Source organism: Anomaloglossus baeobatrachus, chromosome 1 (assembly GCF_048569485.1).
Source record: "Anomaloglossus baeobatrachus isolate aAnoBae1 chromosome 1, aAnoBae1.hap1, whole genome shotgun sequence".
NCBI lineage: Eukaryota > Metazoa > Chordata > Amphibia > Anura > Aromobatidae > Anomaloglossus > Anomaloglossus baeobatrachus.
In genome coordinates, this window is record NC_134353.1 from 71,551,593 (window position 1) to 71,570,099 (window position 18,507).

General features: G+C 45.8%; 1 protein-coding gene across 1 annotated transcript in view; it reads right to left on the reverse strand.

The window, feature by feature from the left end:
• Window positions 1-18,507, reverse strand: part of CPZ (carboxypeptidase Z) — a 115,706-nt gene that overhangs the window by 25,458 nt on the left and 71,741 nt on the right. The window contains exons 7-8 of the mRNA XM_075333221.1: window positions 16,968-17,126; window positions 13,073-13,208 (exon numbers count right to left, since the gene is read on the reverse strand). Coding sequence (XP_075189336.1) covers window positions 13,073-13,208; window positions 16,968-17,126 — 295 coding nt within the window. The remainder of the gene's footprint in view (window positions 1-13,072; window positions 13,209-16,967; window positions 17,127-18,507) is intronic.

Sequence of the window (18,507 nt, forward strand, 5' to 3'; positions counted from 1 at the left end):
TTATTAATGTTTTACTGTATTTGTTACACAATTTATTATTAATTACCTGTGGAAAAACTTCAAAATTACAAGAAAGGAGGTGAGGTTAACATTTTGCCATACGGGATAAGCGGTGGCTTCAGTCAGCTGATGTGCGGTGACAGCTAAAGTCACCACTGATCCCAGCGGATCACTTCACTTGCGGCCTAACCTTCACAGAGAGCGGTCGTGTTCTATGGCCGCTCTCTGTGATTGTCAAATATAGTAGAGCTGGATGCGTCGTGGGACGTCGTGTGGATTACGTCGGACCTGGGTGTTTTAGGGGTTAATAAAGTGGTGAAAGAGGGTGTTTTTTTTGTCTTTTATTTCAAATAAAGGATTTTTATGTGTTTGTGTTTATTTTCTTTCACTACAGTTTAGTGATGAGGGGGTGTCTCATAGACACCTGCCATCACTAAGCTAGGACTTAGTGGCAGCTATGGGCTGCTGCCAATAACTCCTTATTACCCCAATTGCCACTGCATCAGGGCAATCGGGATGAGCTGGGAAAAGTCTTGGAACTGTCGCATCTAATAGATGCGGCAATTCTGGGCAGCTGCTGGCTGATATTTTTAGGCTTAGGGGCTCCCAATAATGTGAGTCTCCCCAGCCTGAGAATACCAGCCCCCAGCTGTGAGGCTTTATCTTGGCTGGTTATCAAAATTGGGTGAATCGGATGCTGTTTTTTTGTTTTGTTTTGTTTTTTTAAATAACCCCCATACAGTGTCAGCAGCAGATCCTCACCCCATAACAGTGTGTCATGACCACATTTGTTGCTTAAAAAATGTATTTTCCTATTTTCCTCCTGTAAAACCAGGGTGCATCTTATGGTCCGGTGCATCTTATAGTCTGAAAAATACGGTATAATGAAAATTCCAGGATCTTAATTTATCGGTGGGTAAATGGCCTGCTAAGTTACCCTACTTTGCCCTTCCTACCAACAGAGGGTGCCTGAAGTTTTTGGACACCCCCCGTTCCAGATGACTAACCCTAACTGTCCCTATTATAAACTGGTAGGGCACCCACCATCAAAGCCAGGTGTGAACAAAACAGTGATATCAAACCACATATACAACACTCAGATATTGCCGTTAATTTAAACATGGTTGCCTGACAAGTACTAGTTCCCTTGCCAGGGAGTCAATAACTTGTTAGGACAAGAGCCGAGGGGTCCACATAAATTGGGCCCACTCTGTTCTCCCAATTTATGTGGACTCCTCGGCTCTTGTCAGGAAACAATATTTAAATTAACGCAATATCTGAGTGTGTAGATATTCCAAAATGAATATCCTCTTGAACAATGCAGAGAGGAATTCAGCATACCCACCCTGTAAGTACGGGGCTGAAGGAATATCTGCACGGATCCATAACAGGACACTAGAAACTATTAGGTGGCCTGAAGTATAGTGAATTTTTCATGTTCTGGTAACATCACCTGATGAACCCCAGAAAAAGTGGGGGAAACGCGTCGGGATTCTTCTGGGATTCAATTTTCCAGCAAGATAAGTTTACCCTTATTGGGACTTATTTACTTATGGGCCCACAATCAATTGCTGGTCATTGGAATATATAGAATTGTCTATTAACTATCTCTAGACATCTTGTATGTCTCTAAGTGGGATTCTGTGTATAGGTTGCCCCATTTGGGAATTGTATATATGACCAACATTAGTACTTCTAGCAATATCCTTAATGCTGACTTTGTACAATGTGTGATTGAATATCTCTGACTTCAGCACAAACTGCACTTTTCTTGGCTATGGGTATCAATGTGGCACACTGCCAGGCATAGGGTTGATAGGGCTAGCCGACATTGAGTGGGGGCACCCAAAACTTTATGGTGCATTAAACTCCGCGGCTAGGAAGGAGTGAGATTAGGGAATATAGCCCTAGCCCCGTAAGCTAAAACTCTAAAGCCCGCTTTACACGCTACAATTTATCTTACGATGTGTCGGTGGGGGCACGTTGTAAGTGACGCACATCCGGCATCGTAAGGTACATTGTAGTGTGTGACAGGTACGTGCGATTGTGATTGAACGTTAAAACGTTCATCGCATGCACGTCGTTGAATCCTGATGAATTGCATGTCAAGTTGTTTAATGTTCCCGAGGCAGCACACATCGAAGTGTGACACCCGGGGAACATTGAACAGATCTTACCTGCGTCCCGCGGCTCCAGCCGGCAATGCGGAAGGAAAAAGGTGGGCGGGATGTTTACGTCCCGCTCATCTCTGCCCCTCCGCTTCTATTGGCCGGCTGCCGCGTGACGTCGATGTGACGCCGAACGTCCCTCCCACTCCAGGAAGTGGACGTTCACCACCCACATCGAGGTCGTATGGACGGGTAAGTACATGTGACGGGGGTTAATCGCTTGTGCGGCACGTTCAACAAATTGAACGTGCCGCACATACGATGGGGGCGTTGCAAATCGCATATGATATCGTATGCAAAATTGCAACGTGTAAAGCAGGCTTAATACTACTTTGAGAGATTAGCAAATCAGCGTACACCGGACTATCCCGCACTATATAGATAACCCTACCAAAGTGCATTCACCCCTGCACGACATTTTGTATGTGTGGTTATTGACCGTTATAGCTATGTGTGTTATATGGCTTTGATAATATTTTTTAACTTTAAGTAACAAATATCTGGCTTTAGAGAGCTTTGTTCTGTTTTTTAGTAGTTTTCTCTCTTTGGTATAATTTTGATGGTCTTGGACGGTGAGTAAAGACCTGGAACCGCGACAACTGTGTCCGCCCGTTCATTGCCGTCGCCATCGCCCCGCGCTTCGGCGACAACAGCCACTCACTGGGGCCTAGCTTCTCCTGCGGGAAGCTGAACTTTCCTAGCTGTAACATCACCCACCCCAGAGGACAGCAACTGCAGCAGCCGCTAATCCCTCGCCGCATACCATAGGTGGCGTTACGAGACAACTACCCCCATTATTCCATTCCTCATGCCTTTTATTGTATACCTTTAGGTCACGAAGCCGTGCAGGGCCACCCGTGACATTCCGGACCCGACATCATCGGCTCGGCGACGAGTACATTTAACCCCTGCCCCGTGCGTGCTACATTACCCTTTAAGAAGTGTATTATACATGACAACTTCATTAGGACATTGTTATTTATATTGAAAGTCACAAACTAAAGTGGTAAGTAAGTTAGAAATTTAAGGAAACGTAAACGTGGACAAATCTATAATGGTGCCTACCCACCATTGAAGGCAGAAGAAGCGGGGTGCGGAGGTGTAAATTCCATATGACTACTTTATTATGGAAGTCTAATAACACTTTCCTGCTAAGATCATGGACATTCTACATAAATATATCACAGATGGGAGTTTGAGTTATCAGAACTTTTCAGACATCCCAAAATTTTGATGGAAAATGAGCATATTTGTAAATGTAAGGCAGGGGATAAATGAAGCCATTTGTCAGGATTGCCTGTTTTAATTTAGGATCTGAGTGAAACAAGAACACTGTGAAATGTAAACACACTTCAAGACAAATTTGAGCGATTTCAGCTATTCTTAAATAAAAAATCTGCAGTTCATATGATCAACAAAGCAGCAATAAATGTGCTGATCTGTGTTACTGAGGAGGACAATACAAGGGAAGATTCACCATGGACCATAATTAAAGGCCCCGTTACACGCAATGACATCCCCAACGAGATGTCATTGGGGTCACGGAATTCGTGACGCACATCCAGCCTCGTTAGCGACGTCGTTGCGTGTGACACGTACAAGCGACCGCTAACGATGCAAAATACTCACCAAATCGTTGATTGTTGACACGTCGTCCATTTCCCAAATATCGCTGCTGGTGCTGGACGCATGTTGTTCGTCGTTCCTGAGGCAGCACACGTCGCTACGTGTGACACCCCAGGAACGACGAACAACACCGCACCTGCGTCCTCCGGCAACGAGGTGGGCATGACTTTCATGCAGCTGCTCTCCACCCCTCCGCTTCTATTGGACGCCTGCCGTGTGACGTCGCTGTGACGCCGCACGAACCGCCCCCTTAGAAAAGAGGCTGTTTGCCACCCACAGTGACGTCGCTAGGAAGGTAAGTATGTGTGACGGGTACTAGCGATTTTGTCCGCCACAGGCAGCGATTTGCCCGTGACGTACAAACGACGGGGGCGGGTGCGAACCCTAGCGACATCGCTAACGATGTCGCAGCGTGTAAAGCTCCCTTAAGAGTAGTGGTGCGGTGGAGACCACTTGGACGGACATAGAGACCTTCTGCCACTGGTGCACCATAGATTGCCAGTACACATTACAAGGCAAATACTTTGCACCCACTAAACCCATGAACTGTTAGCCATCTTGAGTCCCTTCCACCAGCCCTCTATTTAACTCCTTTGCCCTTAAGCATGTCTTGTATTTTGAAAAAATATTAATGTAATTATAGTTTGCCCTTTGACTCTAGTTTCCTTCTACTTTTTCTGATATCCTGAAATATTTTAAATTAAAAAGTTACACATTATTATATATTTGTTTAATTTTTATTTTAGATTACCTTAGCTCTATCCCTAACCCTATCCTTAACCTCTAGCGTTAACTCTATTCCTAAGCCTATCCCTAACACTAGGCTTAGCCCTGATTCTATTCTTAAAGGGGTGGTTGACTACGCTACAATAGTGACCTCATTTCGGTAAAACTGATAGGGAAGAGTTTTTAAATACCTAGTGTGGCCAATTCTGCCTGTGAGCGGCGCTATTGCGGTCCACTCCTCATCCCCATGAAGTGACCTCTGGGATCCGGTGATGTCATGCCAACTTCCAGTTGACCTGACACCACCGCTGCCGGCCCCAGTCTCCCTGAGTGACTGGGCTGTGGGCGGTGTTTCATCACTTGTCACAGCTCAGTGTAACAGCGCAGCATGTCCCTGCTTTCTTTCACTGCAGAGCTCCACAAGCAGGAGCGATGCCGGGCCGTGATGAGCAATGAAACTCCACCCACAGCTTAGTTACTCAGGAAGACTGGGGCCGCCACGGTGATGTCAGGTCAACTGGAAGTTGACATGACATCATCAGATCCCAGATGTCACAGAGCCCCAAGGTCACTTTATGGGGATGAGCGGACCATGATAGCGCCGCTCAGAGGCAGTATTGGTTGATCAAGGTAAGCCATCCCTATCAGATTTACAGAGATGTGGTCACTATTGCATAGTGAACCACTTCTTCAAACCTTGCACTAGCATTAGTCCTAATCCTAGCCTGAAGCCTAACTCTATTCTTAGACTTAACCCTAGTAAAACATAAAAACAGCTTTATATGTAGAAGCATATATTAGTAATAAATATAGACAGTATTGAGTCATGTCCAGTCGAATGACAAATTCATCTTGACTACACTGTATAAGCAGCGCTCACTCACTACAATTTTCCAAGAAGTAAGTGGGGGCAAATAGATTGGGGCGGGGACTTTGCACCTCATTAGAATCTGACGTACAACTCCACTGCTTCTGTGCCCCCAGACAAAACCACTGCCTGTTTTACACATTACAGAGCACCAGGTCTGTTAAAGAAGCCATGACAAGGACTTGTGGTATTATAAAAATGTTTAACAATGGCAGCTTGTCTTAACTGATTGCTTCAATCCAACAACACTAATCAGGACCAATGCCAGCACGATTCCTGACTGTTTGACCCTCTAGCACCACCCTCAAATGAATTGTCAATAAGGCTAAGTTCACACTTCCCTTGTTTTGCATCAGTCACATGCGTTGCTTGACGCATGTGACTGATGCGTTGTACAACGGATGACAACGGTGACAAAGAAAAGAATTTCTTTGTCGGACTCCATTGTGTGCGGGGGGCGGAGTTCGGGGGGCGGAGTTCAGGGGGCGGAGCTGAGGACGTCAGTGCCGCGGACTGCATGGCTGGGGACAGGTGAGTGAGTGTGTGTGTATGTGTGTATGTATGTGTGTGTGTGTGTGTGTGTGTGTGTGTGTGTGTGTGTGTGTGTGTCTACATGCGTGTGTACATGCAGAGTGCGGGAGGGGGCGGAGCGCGAGGGGGCAGAGCCGTGGAGCTGAGGACGTCAGTGCCGAGGGGACTGCAGGGCTGGGGACAAGTGAGTGTGTGCGTGTGTGTGTGAGTGTGTGTGTGTGTGTGGGAGTGTGTGTGTACACATGCGGAGTGCGGGAGGGGGCGGAGCCGAGTGGGGAAGTGTCGGCCTCCTTGCACACTGTATCCAGGGTAAATATCGGGTAAAAGCAAAGCACTTTTTGCTTGGTTACCCGATATTTATCTTTGATACCAGCTTAGCGCGGGCTCCCTGCACCCGTAACCACTGTAAATATTGGGTAACTAACCAAAGCGCATTGCTTGTTTACCCGATGTTTATCCTGGTTACGGGGGTGGGGAGCCAGAGAGCGCATGCGCAGCGAAATCCTACGGATCACGCTGCTCAAAAAACGTTACATGCTGCGTTGCTCCTGCCCGGCGGTCAGTTAAAAAACGACTGACCGCGACGCAGCGGATGCAACGCAGCATCATCAGTCACAATCCGTCACTAATAGAAGCCTATGGGGAAAAACAGGATTCCTGCAAAATATTTTGCAGGATACCGTAATTCCTCAATGCTACGGATTGTGACTGATGCAAAACAACGGAAGTGTGAACTTAGCCTTAGGCGTGGGACTTGTCACTCACACAGCTTCTAACACCACCCTCAAATGAATTGTCAGCAGGGGCCAATGGTCGAAGCAATAAGTAACACCAGCACCACCCCCTGATGATGATTAGTTTGAGTTGTCTTGTTAAAGTAATCTTTTGTCATGAATAAATAAAAAAACACCCTAAAAACAACTTTTTCAAAAATACTAAAAATGCTCAATGGAGATGTGCCGCCCTGCGACAGCCGACGGGCTGCTCGGATCCGGATCCGCAGTGGCTCGAGGGGTCACCGGGATCGTGTGACCGCTCGAAATGAAAAAGGGAGAAAAGGTATTTACAAAAGGGAGTGAAAGGGTTGGATAGTGCTCGTGACGCCACCCATGGGTCGTGGTAAGGTGGGATACCACCGCTGCTGCATTTGGGGGACAGCGCCCGGGAGTGATGGAATGGCAGCTTGTGATGTTAACCCCTCCGTGGGCAGGGGAGTGGTGTCCCGGGGCTTGGTGATGGATGGCTGGGGACCCATCAGGAGTAGAGGGGCATAATGTACTCACACAGTCCAGAGATGCTGACACTGACACCGGGTAAACCAAAGTCCTGAATGCCTTGCCACCTTTGGGTGAGCATGCTGGGTCTGTGCCCTTTTGGCATGGCTGGTTGGTCTGAAGCCTTGTCCCTTGGCACTGTGTTTCCTCTGTGTGGATCCCTTTTGCCTGAAACTACTCAGGTCCCGCTCACCTGCATGGCTAGCAGGGTGAGCTTGCTCTCAGGGTTCATGCTTGGGATTTTCTAAACGGATTTGGGAAGTCCTATCCCCCTTGTTGCGCTAGTACCCCGATTTTGGAGCGGTTGGAGAACGGTTCGTGAAGATTCCATCCTCGTCGGGTGAATTACTGGGCTGCATAAAGCTCCTTCCCAGCCTAGGGTCCGCGTACCCCGTCGTGCCCTGGCCCCTTCTCGGTTGTAGCACAAGGCCGCCGGTCTGCCCTCCGTTGCAGTACCGTGCCCCCTGTCACTACCCCATGTGACCGGGGTTCCAGCTTCTTCCTGGCCAGGCCAACGTCTGGCACCTGGGACGGGTACAGGAGCCCAGCTCCACAGCGTGACCTTGTCCTGTCATGGCTCACTCACACTCTCTGACTACTCTGACACTTCTGGCCCTCCTGCTTCCATCCCCCCATCTGGGTAGCCCTATTCCCCTCAGGCCGCCCAATGGGTGTTTGGTGGGTGTGGGGCAGTGTGTTCCTCAGGATTTGTGTACACCTGTTCTTAGCAACACCAAAGGGACAGGACCCGTAACCAAGGAGGAGCAGGTGCCATGCAGAAGGACAGATTGCATGGCAGTCTGACGACCTGATAGGCCAGGGCGTCACAGAGACACCATAGAACTTTAACTACAATATAACATGATAATGTATAGAAGGATATTAGAAGCAAAATTTCTTGTAAATCCACCTGAATAGGTCTAAAGGGGGATTTACACGCAACGACATCGCTAACGAGATGTCGTTGGGGTCACGGAATTTGTGACGCACATCCGGCCTCGTTAGTGACGTCGTTGCGTATGAAACGCACGAACGACCGCTAACGATCAAAATTACTCACCTTATCGTTGATCGTTGACACGTCGTTCTAATCCCAAATATCGTTGCTGCTTTTGGACGCAGGTTGTTCATCATTCCTGCGGCAGCACACATTGCTATGTGTGACACCGCAGGAATGAGGAACAACATCGTACCTGCGGCCGCCGGCAATGAGGAAGGAAGGAGGTGGGCGGGATGTTACAGCCGCTCATCTCCGCCCCTCCGCTTCTATTGGGCGGCCGCTTAGTGAAAGGAGGCGGTTCGCCGGCCACAGCGACGTCGCTAGGAAGGTAAGTATGTGTGACGGGTACTAGCGATATTGTGTGCCACGGGCAGCGATTTGCCCGTGACACACAACCGACGGGGGCGGGTGCTTTCACCAGCGACATCGCTAGCGATGTCGCTGAGTGTAAAGCAGCCTTTAGAGCTAAAGATTTGACTAAATATAGAAAATACCAAACTCAGCTACAATATAAATATAACTACAGTTAACCAAGGCCTTATACAAAGCCCCTGATACAACCCTAAGGATCCCTACCTAAATGAAGAGGTTGGCAGCCTACAGTGTATGTACAACAATGGTGCCACCGCTCTAAGATAACTATTGCTATACGCTCCTATAATATCTCTTTACACTCACATAAATATTAAACTTATCACACCGCTACTATGGTATTAGAATTATAAATGATATCTTAGAGATGTTAAACTCCTCTGCTAGGCTTTTAGATATACAAAACATTATTGAAACACATCTCAATACTCTGACAGTAAATAAACACAAACACCAAAAAAATCCTTTATTTGAAATAAAAGACAAAAAAGCGCCTTCTGTCACAGCTCTATTAACCCTCAAATCACCTATGGGTCCCACAATAATTCCAGCTCTGCTACTTCTGAATTCACACTGAGCAGACGTAGAACACTCACTGCCCACTGTGAGCTGCAGTGAGCCGCGCGATCAGTTGTGACGTCAACTAGGTGGTTTGCGGTCACAGATGGAGAACCGTGGGAACCTCCAGTGACCGTAACTAACCTGCGTGACGTCACCGCTGATCACACAGTTCACTCAGTCTCTGCCTGAAGCTCACAGTGGGCGGTCATTGTTCTATGGCCATTCGGTTTGAATTCTGATGTAGCAGAGCTGGAATCGCCATGGGACTTCATGTGGATTACGTCGGACAGCAGGCGTGGTTTTTTTATGGGTTAAACAAGTGGTTAAAAAGGGTGCTTTTTTAACTTTTATTTCAAATAAAAAATATTTTTGGTGTTTCTGTTTATTTACATTCACTTACAGATTAGAAATGGGGGTCTCATAGATGCCTCCCATTACTAACCTAGGGCTTAGTGGCAGCTGTGAGCTTATTACCCCGACTGCCACCGCACCAGTGCAATCGGGAAAAGCTGGGTAAAGCGCCGAGATTGCCACATCTAATAGATGTGGCAATTCCGGGTCGCAGTAGGCTGCTATTTTAAGGCTGGGGGTCTCCCCAGCCCGAGAATACCAGCCCCCAAATGTTTTATTTATTCTTACACCACAATAATGACACGCAGACAGCACCTATGATTGGTTGCAGTCAGATGCTGTCACACATGTTGGGGTGTGTCTGACTGCAACCAATCACAGATGCCGAGACTGCCGGTGGGCGGGGAAAGAGGTGCATATGGATGAGCAATAATGAGCAGCCCTGGAAGTGAATAATCGGCCGTGGAAGCAGTTATAGCTGCGCCGGAGACTCGGTAAGCATTGAGCACTTGCTTCATTCTTATTTTCTTTCTTTTTCCTTTACTTTTATTTGTTTATTTCCTGAGTGCCGGATCATCAACCGGAATCAAACATACTTGGCCTGGCACTCAGGTATGTTTTGAAACTGTGCGAATTCGGACTTTTACAGTAAGGGGTACTTTGCACACTACGACATCGCAAGCCGATGGTAGCGATGCCGAGCCCGATAGTCTCCGTCCCCCGTCGCAGCTGCGATATCTTGTGATAGCTGCCATAGCGAACATTATCGCTACGGCAGCTTCACATGCACTTACCTGCCCTGCGACGTCGCTCTGGTCGGCGAACCGCCTCCTTCCTAAGGGGGCAGGTCATGCGGCGTCACAGCGACATCACACGACAGGCAGCCAATAGAAGCAGGGCAGCGTAGACGAGCGGGATGTAAACATCCCGCCAACCTCCTTCCTTCCTCATTACAGCCAGGACGCAGGTAAGGTGATGTTCCTCGCTCCTGCGGCTTCACACACAGCGATGTGTGCTGCCGCAGGAACGAGGAACAACATCGTAACATCGGTCCTTTCGAAATTATGGAAATGACCGACGCTACACCGATCATACAATTTTGACGCTTTTGCGCTCATTAATCGTAGTAAAAAGTTTTCACATACTCTGATGTCGACAGCGACGCCGGATGTGCATCACTTTCGATTTGACCCCACCAACATCGCACCTGCGATGTCGTAGTGTGCAAAGTACCCCTAAGGGTCCACCCATCACTAGTAATAAATTTAATATAATTTTTGTGAGTATATAGGGATGTGATATGGGCATACAAGGATAGTTATTATAGAGCGGTAGTGTCTTTATCGTACACTGTAGGGTGCCAACCTCCACGGCCAGGACGGTAATCCTTGGGGGTTGTATTTAGGGCTATATATAGAGCTTTGTGTAACTGTACTTACATTTATCTTCTGGCTGTGTTTGGTATTTTTTGTATATTGTCACCTCTTTAGCCCTAAGACCTATTCAGCTGTATTTATACTAATTTTAGCTCTTAATTTCACTGAATACATGATCAAGTTATATTTAATGTGGGGAAGCCATTGAGCGTTTTTAGCATTTTTGTTGATAAAGTTGTTTTTATTTTTTTTTCTAATTCTGTTATAAATTCTAACCCCCTACCTACTTTTTGAGCTCTTTTCTGTAACCTTTTATCATGGGATAACCACTAAAATTGACAATGCTTAGCTACTCCTATAACTTCAACCTCCCTACTGTAAAAAGTCTTGCAATATTTCAGATAACCCCCTAACTAGGTGTCACTTAAAAGGAACCTGTCTTGTAAAACAAAGCTATTAAACTGCAGATATGGGGCTAATATGCAACTTAATGGTATTGTGACGCTGTGCGGTCGCTGCACTGAAAGCCCCACTGCCAGGAGGAAATTAACTTTATTCCTCCCAGCAGCCTCAGTCTTTTTAGTTATAGGGGTGGCACTGATGTGGTTTCAGTCACTGCTCTGTGAATAACTACGGCCTGGCCCTGACTGACTGCCATCCGCCTCTGTAATCATACAATGCCGAGCAGCTGTCAGTCAGTGCCTGGGGCGCAGTTACAGCCGTTGCTCACTATATACAGAGCGGTGACAGACTGTGCCGGTGACACCTTATGACAGGAAACAGAGGCTGCCAGGAGGAAAAAGCTCCTTTCCTCCTGGCAGCGAGGTTCTTAGTAAAACAGTTGCATGGCTTCAGAACACAATAAACCTGTACATTAACCCCATATCTGCAGGTGAATAGCCTTTTTTGCATAATCCCTGGGTGGGCAACTACTGGCATACTGTTTTTTTTTATGAGTAAGTAGTTCTGAGCTGAAGGGATTATAAGGTACTGTAGATAAAGTATACACAGAATTCATATAAGATCCATCAATAGCAGTAAGATTTGTTAACATTTAACAGAGATAAAAATGTGGCACCCCTGAATACATCAGGGTGCCACAGGGTACTGCATTCTTACCCAGGGTGCAGGGCTCACCCCCCCTCATGGTTCCAGGTACCCAAGAAACCGATGTTACTCCCATGTGCACCACAAAACCCAATCACCTCACATCAGTGACTGCAAACACATCAGGAAGTTTGGACTAACTGGAAATGGGCCAGCCATTTCGGAGGAACTGAGCAGACTGTGAGAGGGAGACAAGAGAGAAGGAAGTAGGCTCCAAACAGAGAGGAGCTGGGAGAGTGAGCTCCTGGGGAGCTAGGGAAACTGGTTGGGTATCAAGCGGTGATTTGGGTCCAGAGGAGTCGGGGACCGGTAGCAGGGACATTGGAAAAGGGTGTGACGGACATAGTCTTGGAGGACTGTCGGCATCAGAAGGGCCCAACAGAACTGACCAGTACTGAGCACGACAGGGTACAGGGCCCTAGGTCATTCAATGTCCTGACAATTCACTTGGAAGGGAGAGGATCTTCAAGGAATTCCCTACAAGCTCAGAGGTTGAGGGCATCAGCACAACGAGGGGGACAGGGGTGTTTCCAGACACAGTAACCCACTAAAGTCCCACGTGCCAGCCCTCAAGAGCACAGCTACACTACAAATAGTGAGCAGGGCCCCCAACAGCTTCAAGCCACGGGGACCACTAACGGACCACAAATTGTGCACGGAAGCAGGCTCCGTATCACTAAGTGACATCGGTGGGATTGGGTACTTGGACGGACTCCCGGCAGCGGCAGCTTCGCAAATCTATCCACCAACACCCTGAGCCCGGGGCCTTCCCTACCTGCAGAGGAACTGACACCTTGCTGTTTCCCACCATCTGCCCCGGTACTCCTTCCAGCAGCAGCAGTACTCCCTTTACCGCAACCCGCAGGTGGCGTCACAAACTAATCCCCTGTAAATACCCCCCTTTTTACGGATCAAAGTGTCCGCCAAGTCGGGTCCGGACCCCTCTAGCCACGACGATCCCGGATCCGAGCAGCCCGACTAACACCAAGGCGGTACAAAAACAAGAGGAAAAATAGATAAAAACAGTGAAGATGATGAATATATAATAATATGACGGTATTTCATATTTCCAAGCAACTTCATAGTGGAGTGAAATAAATAAATTAACCTACCTCCGCTGAAGCTGTACCACTCTGCACCATTTATGATGGATCCTTTCTTGACAAAATTTCCACCGCATCTTTCCGTTACCTGGTCTGACATTTTGGGATGGGAAGCGACGTATGTTTTTGAAAGCAACTTAAATACCTGGCGGAAGTGAAATACATTGATTTAACAATAATACACGGCTGCTTTCATTTTAATACATTACTTCATTTTTTAAAATATTTTACATAAAAAGTTATTTTTTTTTTATACTTGCCTAGACATTGTATCTTTCATACTAATAATAGGGATCAAAGAAGTCGTTTCAATCAACTTTGAAAATTCGGAAATATTTATACAAATCCTGCTGCTTACCATAGGGTAATGCTGGGGTCAGCAATAAAACACTTAACTTAAAGTAACAACTATTTTTTTTTTTTAGATAGATAGATATTTATAGATATCGATTCGGCATGAGAAAATGTTTGCAGCAAGCAATGCAATTTTTTATTTTTTTTTTAAGAAACGTAATTACAACAAATATATTTTTTTAGTCCCAAATACATGCATTAAATTAAAAAAAAAAGACCCCCAAAGGTGGACAACTTCTTTAAGTCGCAAAATAGCTTGCATATCTCTCTTCAGTAGGTAGGTGTTGTAAAACTGAAGAAACATCATTAAGCAGAAGTTTTATATATATTTATTATATATATATATATATATCTCAAACATCATGAGACACTCAAAGAAATCCTTATCAGTGACAGGCGAACTTGCAGATATCTGGCATCGGTGGGACTAACCTGATCTAAAGACAAAAAAAAATGGATCTGGCCCAGAATTAATCCCAGATATCTGGCCGGATGCTGGTCCCAATATAAAACTATAGGGACCAAAATCTGGTGGTTAAAAATGGTGGTAGAAGGGATAGGGTGATTAGAGCAGGCGAGCGATACTTACTAAGTTCCAGCGTGGCTGTACCTGCTTCCAGGCCGCTCTTTCTACTTCAGGGGCCATTCATTATTGCTCATGCATATTTACTGCTTCCCCCACCAATTGGCAGTCCAGGCGTCTGTGATTGGTTGCAGTCAGATAGCGCACCCAGCCTCTGTGACAGTGTGTCTGGTTGCTTGCAATCACAGACCCTGTCTGTGGTTCACTGCATATTGTAGGAAAAATAAATAAATAAATAAAACAATTGGTGTAGGGTCCTCCCATATTATGATATCCAGCACAGATAAAGCATACAGCTACAGGCTGCAGCCCCCAGCCATGCGCTTGTCTTGGCCGTGTATCAAGATTAAAGAAACCGCTTCTGGCCTTTTTTCTAATTATTTAAATAACTAATTTAAAAAAATTGGTATAGTACCCTCAACTTTGATACCCAGCCAAGATAAAGCCAGCAGCTGGGGGCTGGTATTCTCAGGCTGGGGAGACCCATAGATATTGGTCCCTCCAGCCTAAAAATAGCAGCCTGCAGCTGCCCAAGATTGTCGCATCCATTAGAAGCAACAATCCCAGAACTTTACCTGGCTCTTCCTGATTGAACTGATGTAGTGGCAATCGGGGAAATAAGGGCTTAATAACTGCTCACTGCTGCCACTAAGCTTTAGATTAGTACTGGGAGGTGTCTATAAGCCCCTCTTTTTACTAATTTAAAAGTGAAAAGAAATAAGTGCAAACACCCAAAAAAATATTTATTTGAAATAAAATACAATCTCTATTGAGAGCCTGGTGTGGTCGGCACAGCTCCCTGGGCTCAGCTACTTTAGTAAACCTAAGAACTCTTATTGTGTCAGAATGGCTGCACCCAGTAATCTAAGTGATTCATCATTAGATTCAGGATCTCTTTTTTTCCTGCATCATGCTGCTATCAGATGAGATAGCAAAATCCTGGTGACAGATTCCGTTTAAGGGTTCGCTCACACATGCAATGTGAGAGAAAATCAGCTTGCACTCAGACCAATGTTTATCAATAAGGCAGTGCTGATCTACGAGCTTTTCCTCAGCTTTTTTTGGACTGTAGAAAAAATTGCAGCGTGCAGGAATCCTCATAGCCTCATATTTGCCTGACAGGATGCTGAATTTGGGACTGAAGTTCTACAACCAGTTGTTGAATCACAGATGAGTAATAAAATAAGCTAATAAATATCACATTATTTTACACTAACATGAACTCCAAACAGCAAACATACAACATCAAAATCCAATACAAAATTGGAAATATTTATCATGGCAAAAAAATACAGCCATATAGATAAATTGTTAAAACATTTTTAAAAATGCCTTTCAGAATGTAAGAAAAATAAAGAGCCCAAGGCCGACTCCTCCCAGCACTGCTGCAGGTGATTGACAGGTCTCTACCTATATGAAGATGACAGAGACACCTGTCAATCCCCTAGAGCTGTGCTGGAAAGGGCCAGCATGGCACCAAACTGGCATGGCATCTGGATATGAGCCCCTGTATCTTTGAAGTTTATTTTCTCTGAAATGCCGAAGTGTTTTAGAGAATTATATATCCGGCAGCAGATATAGCAGTAATTCTCTGATTTATGCTGCCCGCAGATTGGGTAGGATGAATCAGATGACAGGTTCCCATAAAAAATAATGGTATATTCACCGACCCGACCCTCCACAGACCTGTCCCTTTACTGACAATCTTCAGATTGGTTTTTCTGTCTTTTATCTCCAGCCATATCACACATTAATAACATAAGTCATAAACCATATGACAGAGCGGAGGGAAGGAGGGAAGGAGGGAAGGAAGGAGGGAATGAAGGAGGGAGGGAAGGAAAGAGGGAATGAACGAAGGAAGGAAGGAAGGAAGGAAAGAGAAGGAAGGAAGGAAGGAGGGAAGGAAGGAAGGAAGGGAAGGAAGGAGGGAATGAAGGAGGGAGGGAAGGAAAGAGGGAATGAACGAAGGAAGGAAGGAAAGAGAAGGAAGGAAGGAAGGAAGGAAAGAGGGAAGGAAGGAAAGAGAAGGAAGGAAGGAAGGAGGGAAGGAAGGAAGGGAAGGAAGGAGGGAATGAAGGAGGGAGGGAAGGAAAGAGGGAATAAACGAAGGAAGGAAGGAAAGAAAAGGAAGGAAGGAAGGAAGGAAAGAGGGAAGGAAGGAAGGAAGGAAGGAAGGGAAGGAAGGAGAGAAGGAAGGAAGCAAGCATGGAAGCAAGGGAAAGGAAGGAGGGAAGGAAGGAAGGAAAGGGGAAGGAAGGAGGGAAGGAAGGAAGAGGGAAAAAGGGAAGGAAGCAAGGAAAGAAAGAAGAAAGGAAGGAAGAAGGCAAGGAAAGATGGATGGAAGGAAGGAGAGAAGGAAGGAAGCAAGCATGGAAGCAAGGGGAAGGAAGGAGGGAAGTAAGGAAGGAAAGGGGAAGGAAGGAGGGAAGGAAGGAAGAGGAAAAAGGGAAGGAAGGAAGCAAGGAATGAAGGAAAGGGGGGAGAAAGGAAGGAAGAAAGAAAGGAAAGAGGGAATGAAGGAAGGAAGGAAGTGGGGAAGGAAGGAGGGATGGAAGGAAGCAAGCAAGGAAGGGGAAAGGAAGGAGGGATGGAAAGAGGGAAGGAATGAAGGAGGGAAGGAAAATGGGAAGGAAGGAAGGAAGCAGGGAAGAAAGAAGGGAAGGAAGGAAGAAAGGAAGGGGGGAAGAAAGGAGGGAAGGAAGGAAGCAAGCAAGGAAGAAAGGAAGGGGGGAAGGAAGAAGGGAGGGAAGAAAGGAAGGAGGGAAGGAAAGAGGGAATGAAGCAAGGAAGGGAGGAAGGAGGGAAGGAAGGAAGGAGGGAAGAAAGAAAGGAAGGAAGGCTAAAAAGTTGTGCAAAGAAACTGATCTTTTCTTTCCCCAATTGCATAGTACCAGTCTTCAATCCACACCAGTTGTTCCAGTGACAAAGATTATAGGAGATATTTTATTTGCTATGTCTTCTTCTCACCTTGTCATCTGGAGTAGGAGAAAACAATTTTTCTTCTAAGGGATGCTTTGAAAAATCATATGGGTAGCTGACAACTAAGTCGCCTCCATGAAGACTCCCAGACAGAACAAAAGGGATATTTCTCATCCATTTCATGACCGCTTTTGTCTCTGGAGCGACCTACATGGAAAAAGAGGGAAAGAGGGAGTATGTAAAATACTTCAGTCAAGTAGTCTAGTCAGATAAGACCAAAGTAGAACTTTTTTGGGCTAAATGAAAAATGATATGTGAGGTGGAGAACTAACATTGCACATTGCAATAAAACGTTCATCCCCACAGTCACACATGGTGGTGGCAGCATTATACTGTGGGGAGGCGTTTCTACGGCGTGTAGAGAGAAGCTCGTCAGAATTAATGGGAAGATGGATGGAGCTGAATACAGGGCAATCCTGGAAGAAAACCTGTTAGGCTGCAAAAAACATGAGACTGGGGTGTAGGTTCACCTTCCAGCAGGACAATGATCCTAAACATGCTGCCAGCTAAAATGAATGGTTTATATCAAAGCATATTCATGTGTGTGAATGGTCCAGTCACAATCCAGATCTAAATACAATTGAGAATCTGGTTCAAGTCTTGAAAGTTGCTGTTCACAGACGTCTCCATCCACTGTCACTGACGTAGAGCTTGTGTCCAAAGATAAATGGGCAAACTTTCAGCCTCAAGATGTGCAATGCTGACAGAGCCATCCCCTAAAGACTCGCAGCAGTAACTACAGCAAAAGGTGGTCTCCCAAAGTATGGACTCAGGAGGCTGAATACAAATGCACGTCACAATTTTCAGGTTTATATTTTTAAAACATGTAGAAAACCATATGTTATTTTCATTACAATTGAAAAATGCTTGATATACAGTTAGGTCCAGAAATATTTGGACAGTGACACAATTTTCGCGAGTTGGGCTCTGCATGCCACCACATTGGATTTGAAATGAAATCTCTACAACAGAATTCAAGTGCAGATTGTAACGTTTAATTTGAAGGTTTATACAAAAATATCTGATAGAAATTGTAGGAATTGTACACATTTCTTTACAAACATTCCACATTTTAGGAGATCAAAAGTAATTGGACAAATAAACCAAACCCAAACAAAATATTTTTATTTTCAATATTTTGTTGCGAATCCTTTGGAGGCAATCACTGCCTTAAGTCTGGAACCCATGGACATCACCAAACGCTGGGTTTCCTCCTTCTTAATGCTTTGCCAGGCCTTTACAGCCGCAGCCTTCAGGTCTTGCTTGTTTGTGGGTCTTTCCGTCTTAAGTCTGGATTTGAGCAAGTGAAATGCATGCTCAATTGGGTTAAGATCTGGTGATTGACTTGGCCATTGCAGAATGTTCCACTTTTTTGCACTCATGAACTCCTGGGTAGCTTTGGCTGTATGCTTGGGGTCATTGTCCATCTGTACTATGAAGCGCCGTCCGATCAACTTTGCGGCATTTGGCTGAATCTGGGCTGAAAGTATATCCTGGTACACTTCAGAATTCATCCGGCTACTCTTGT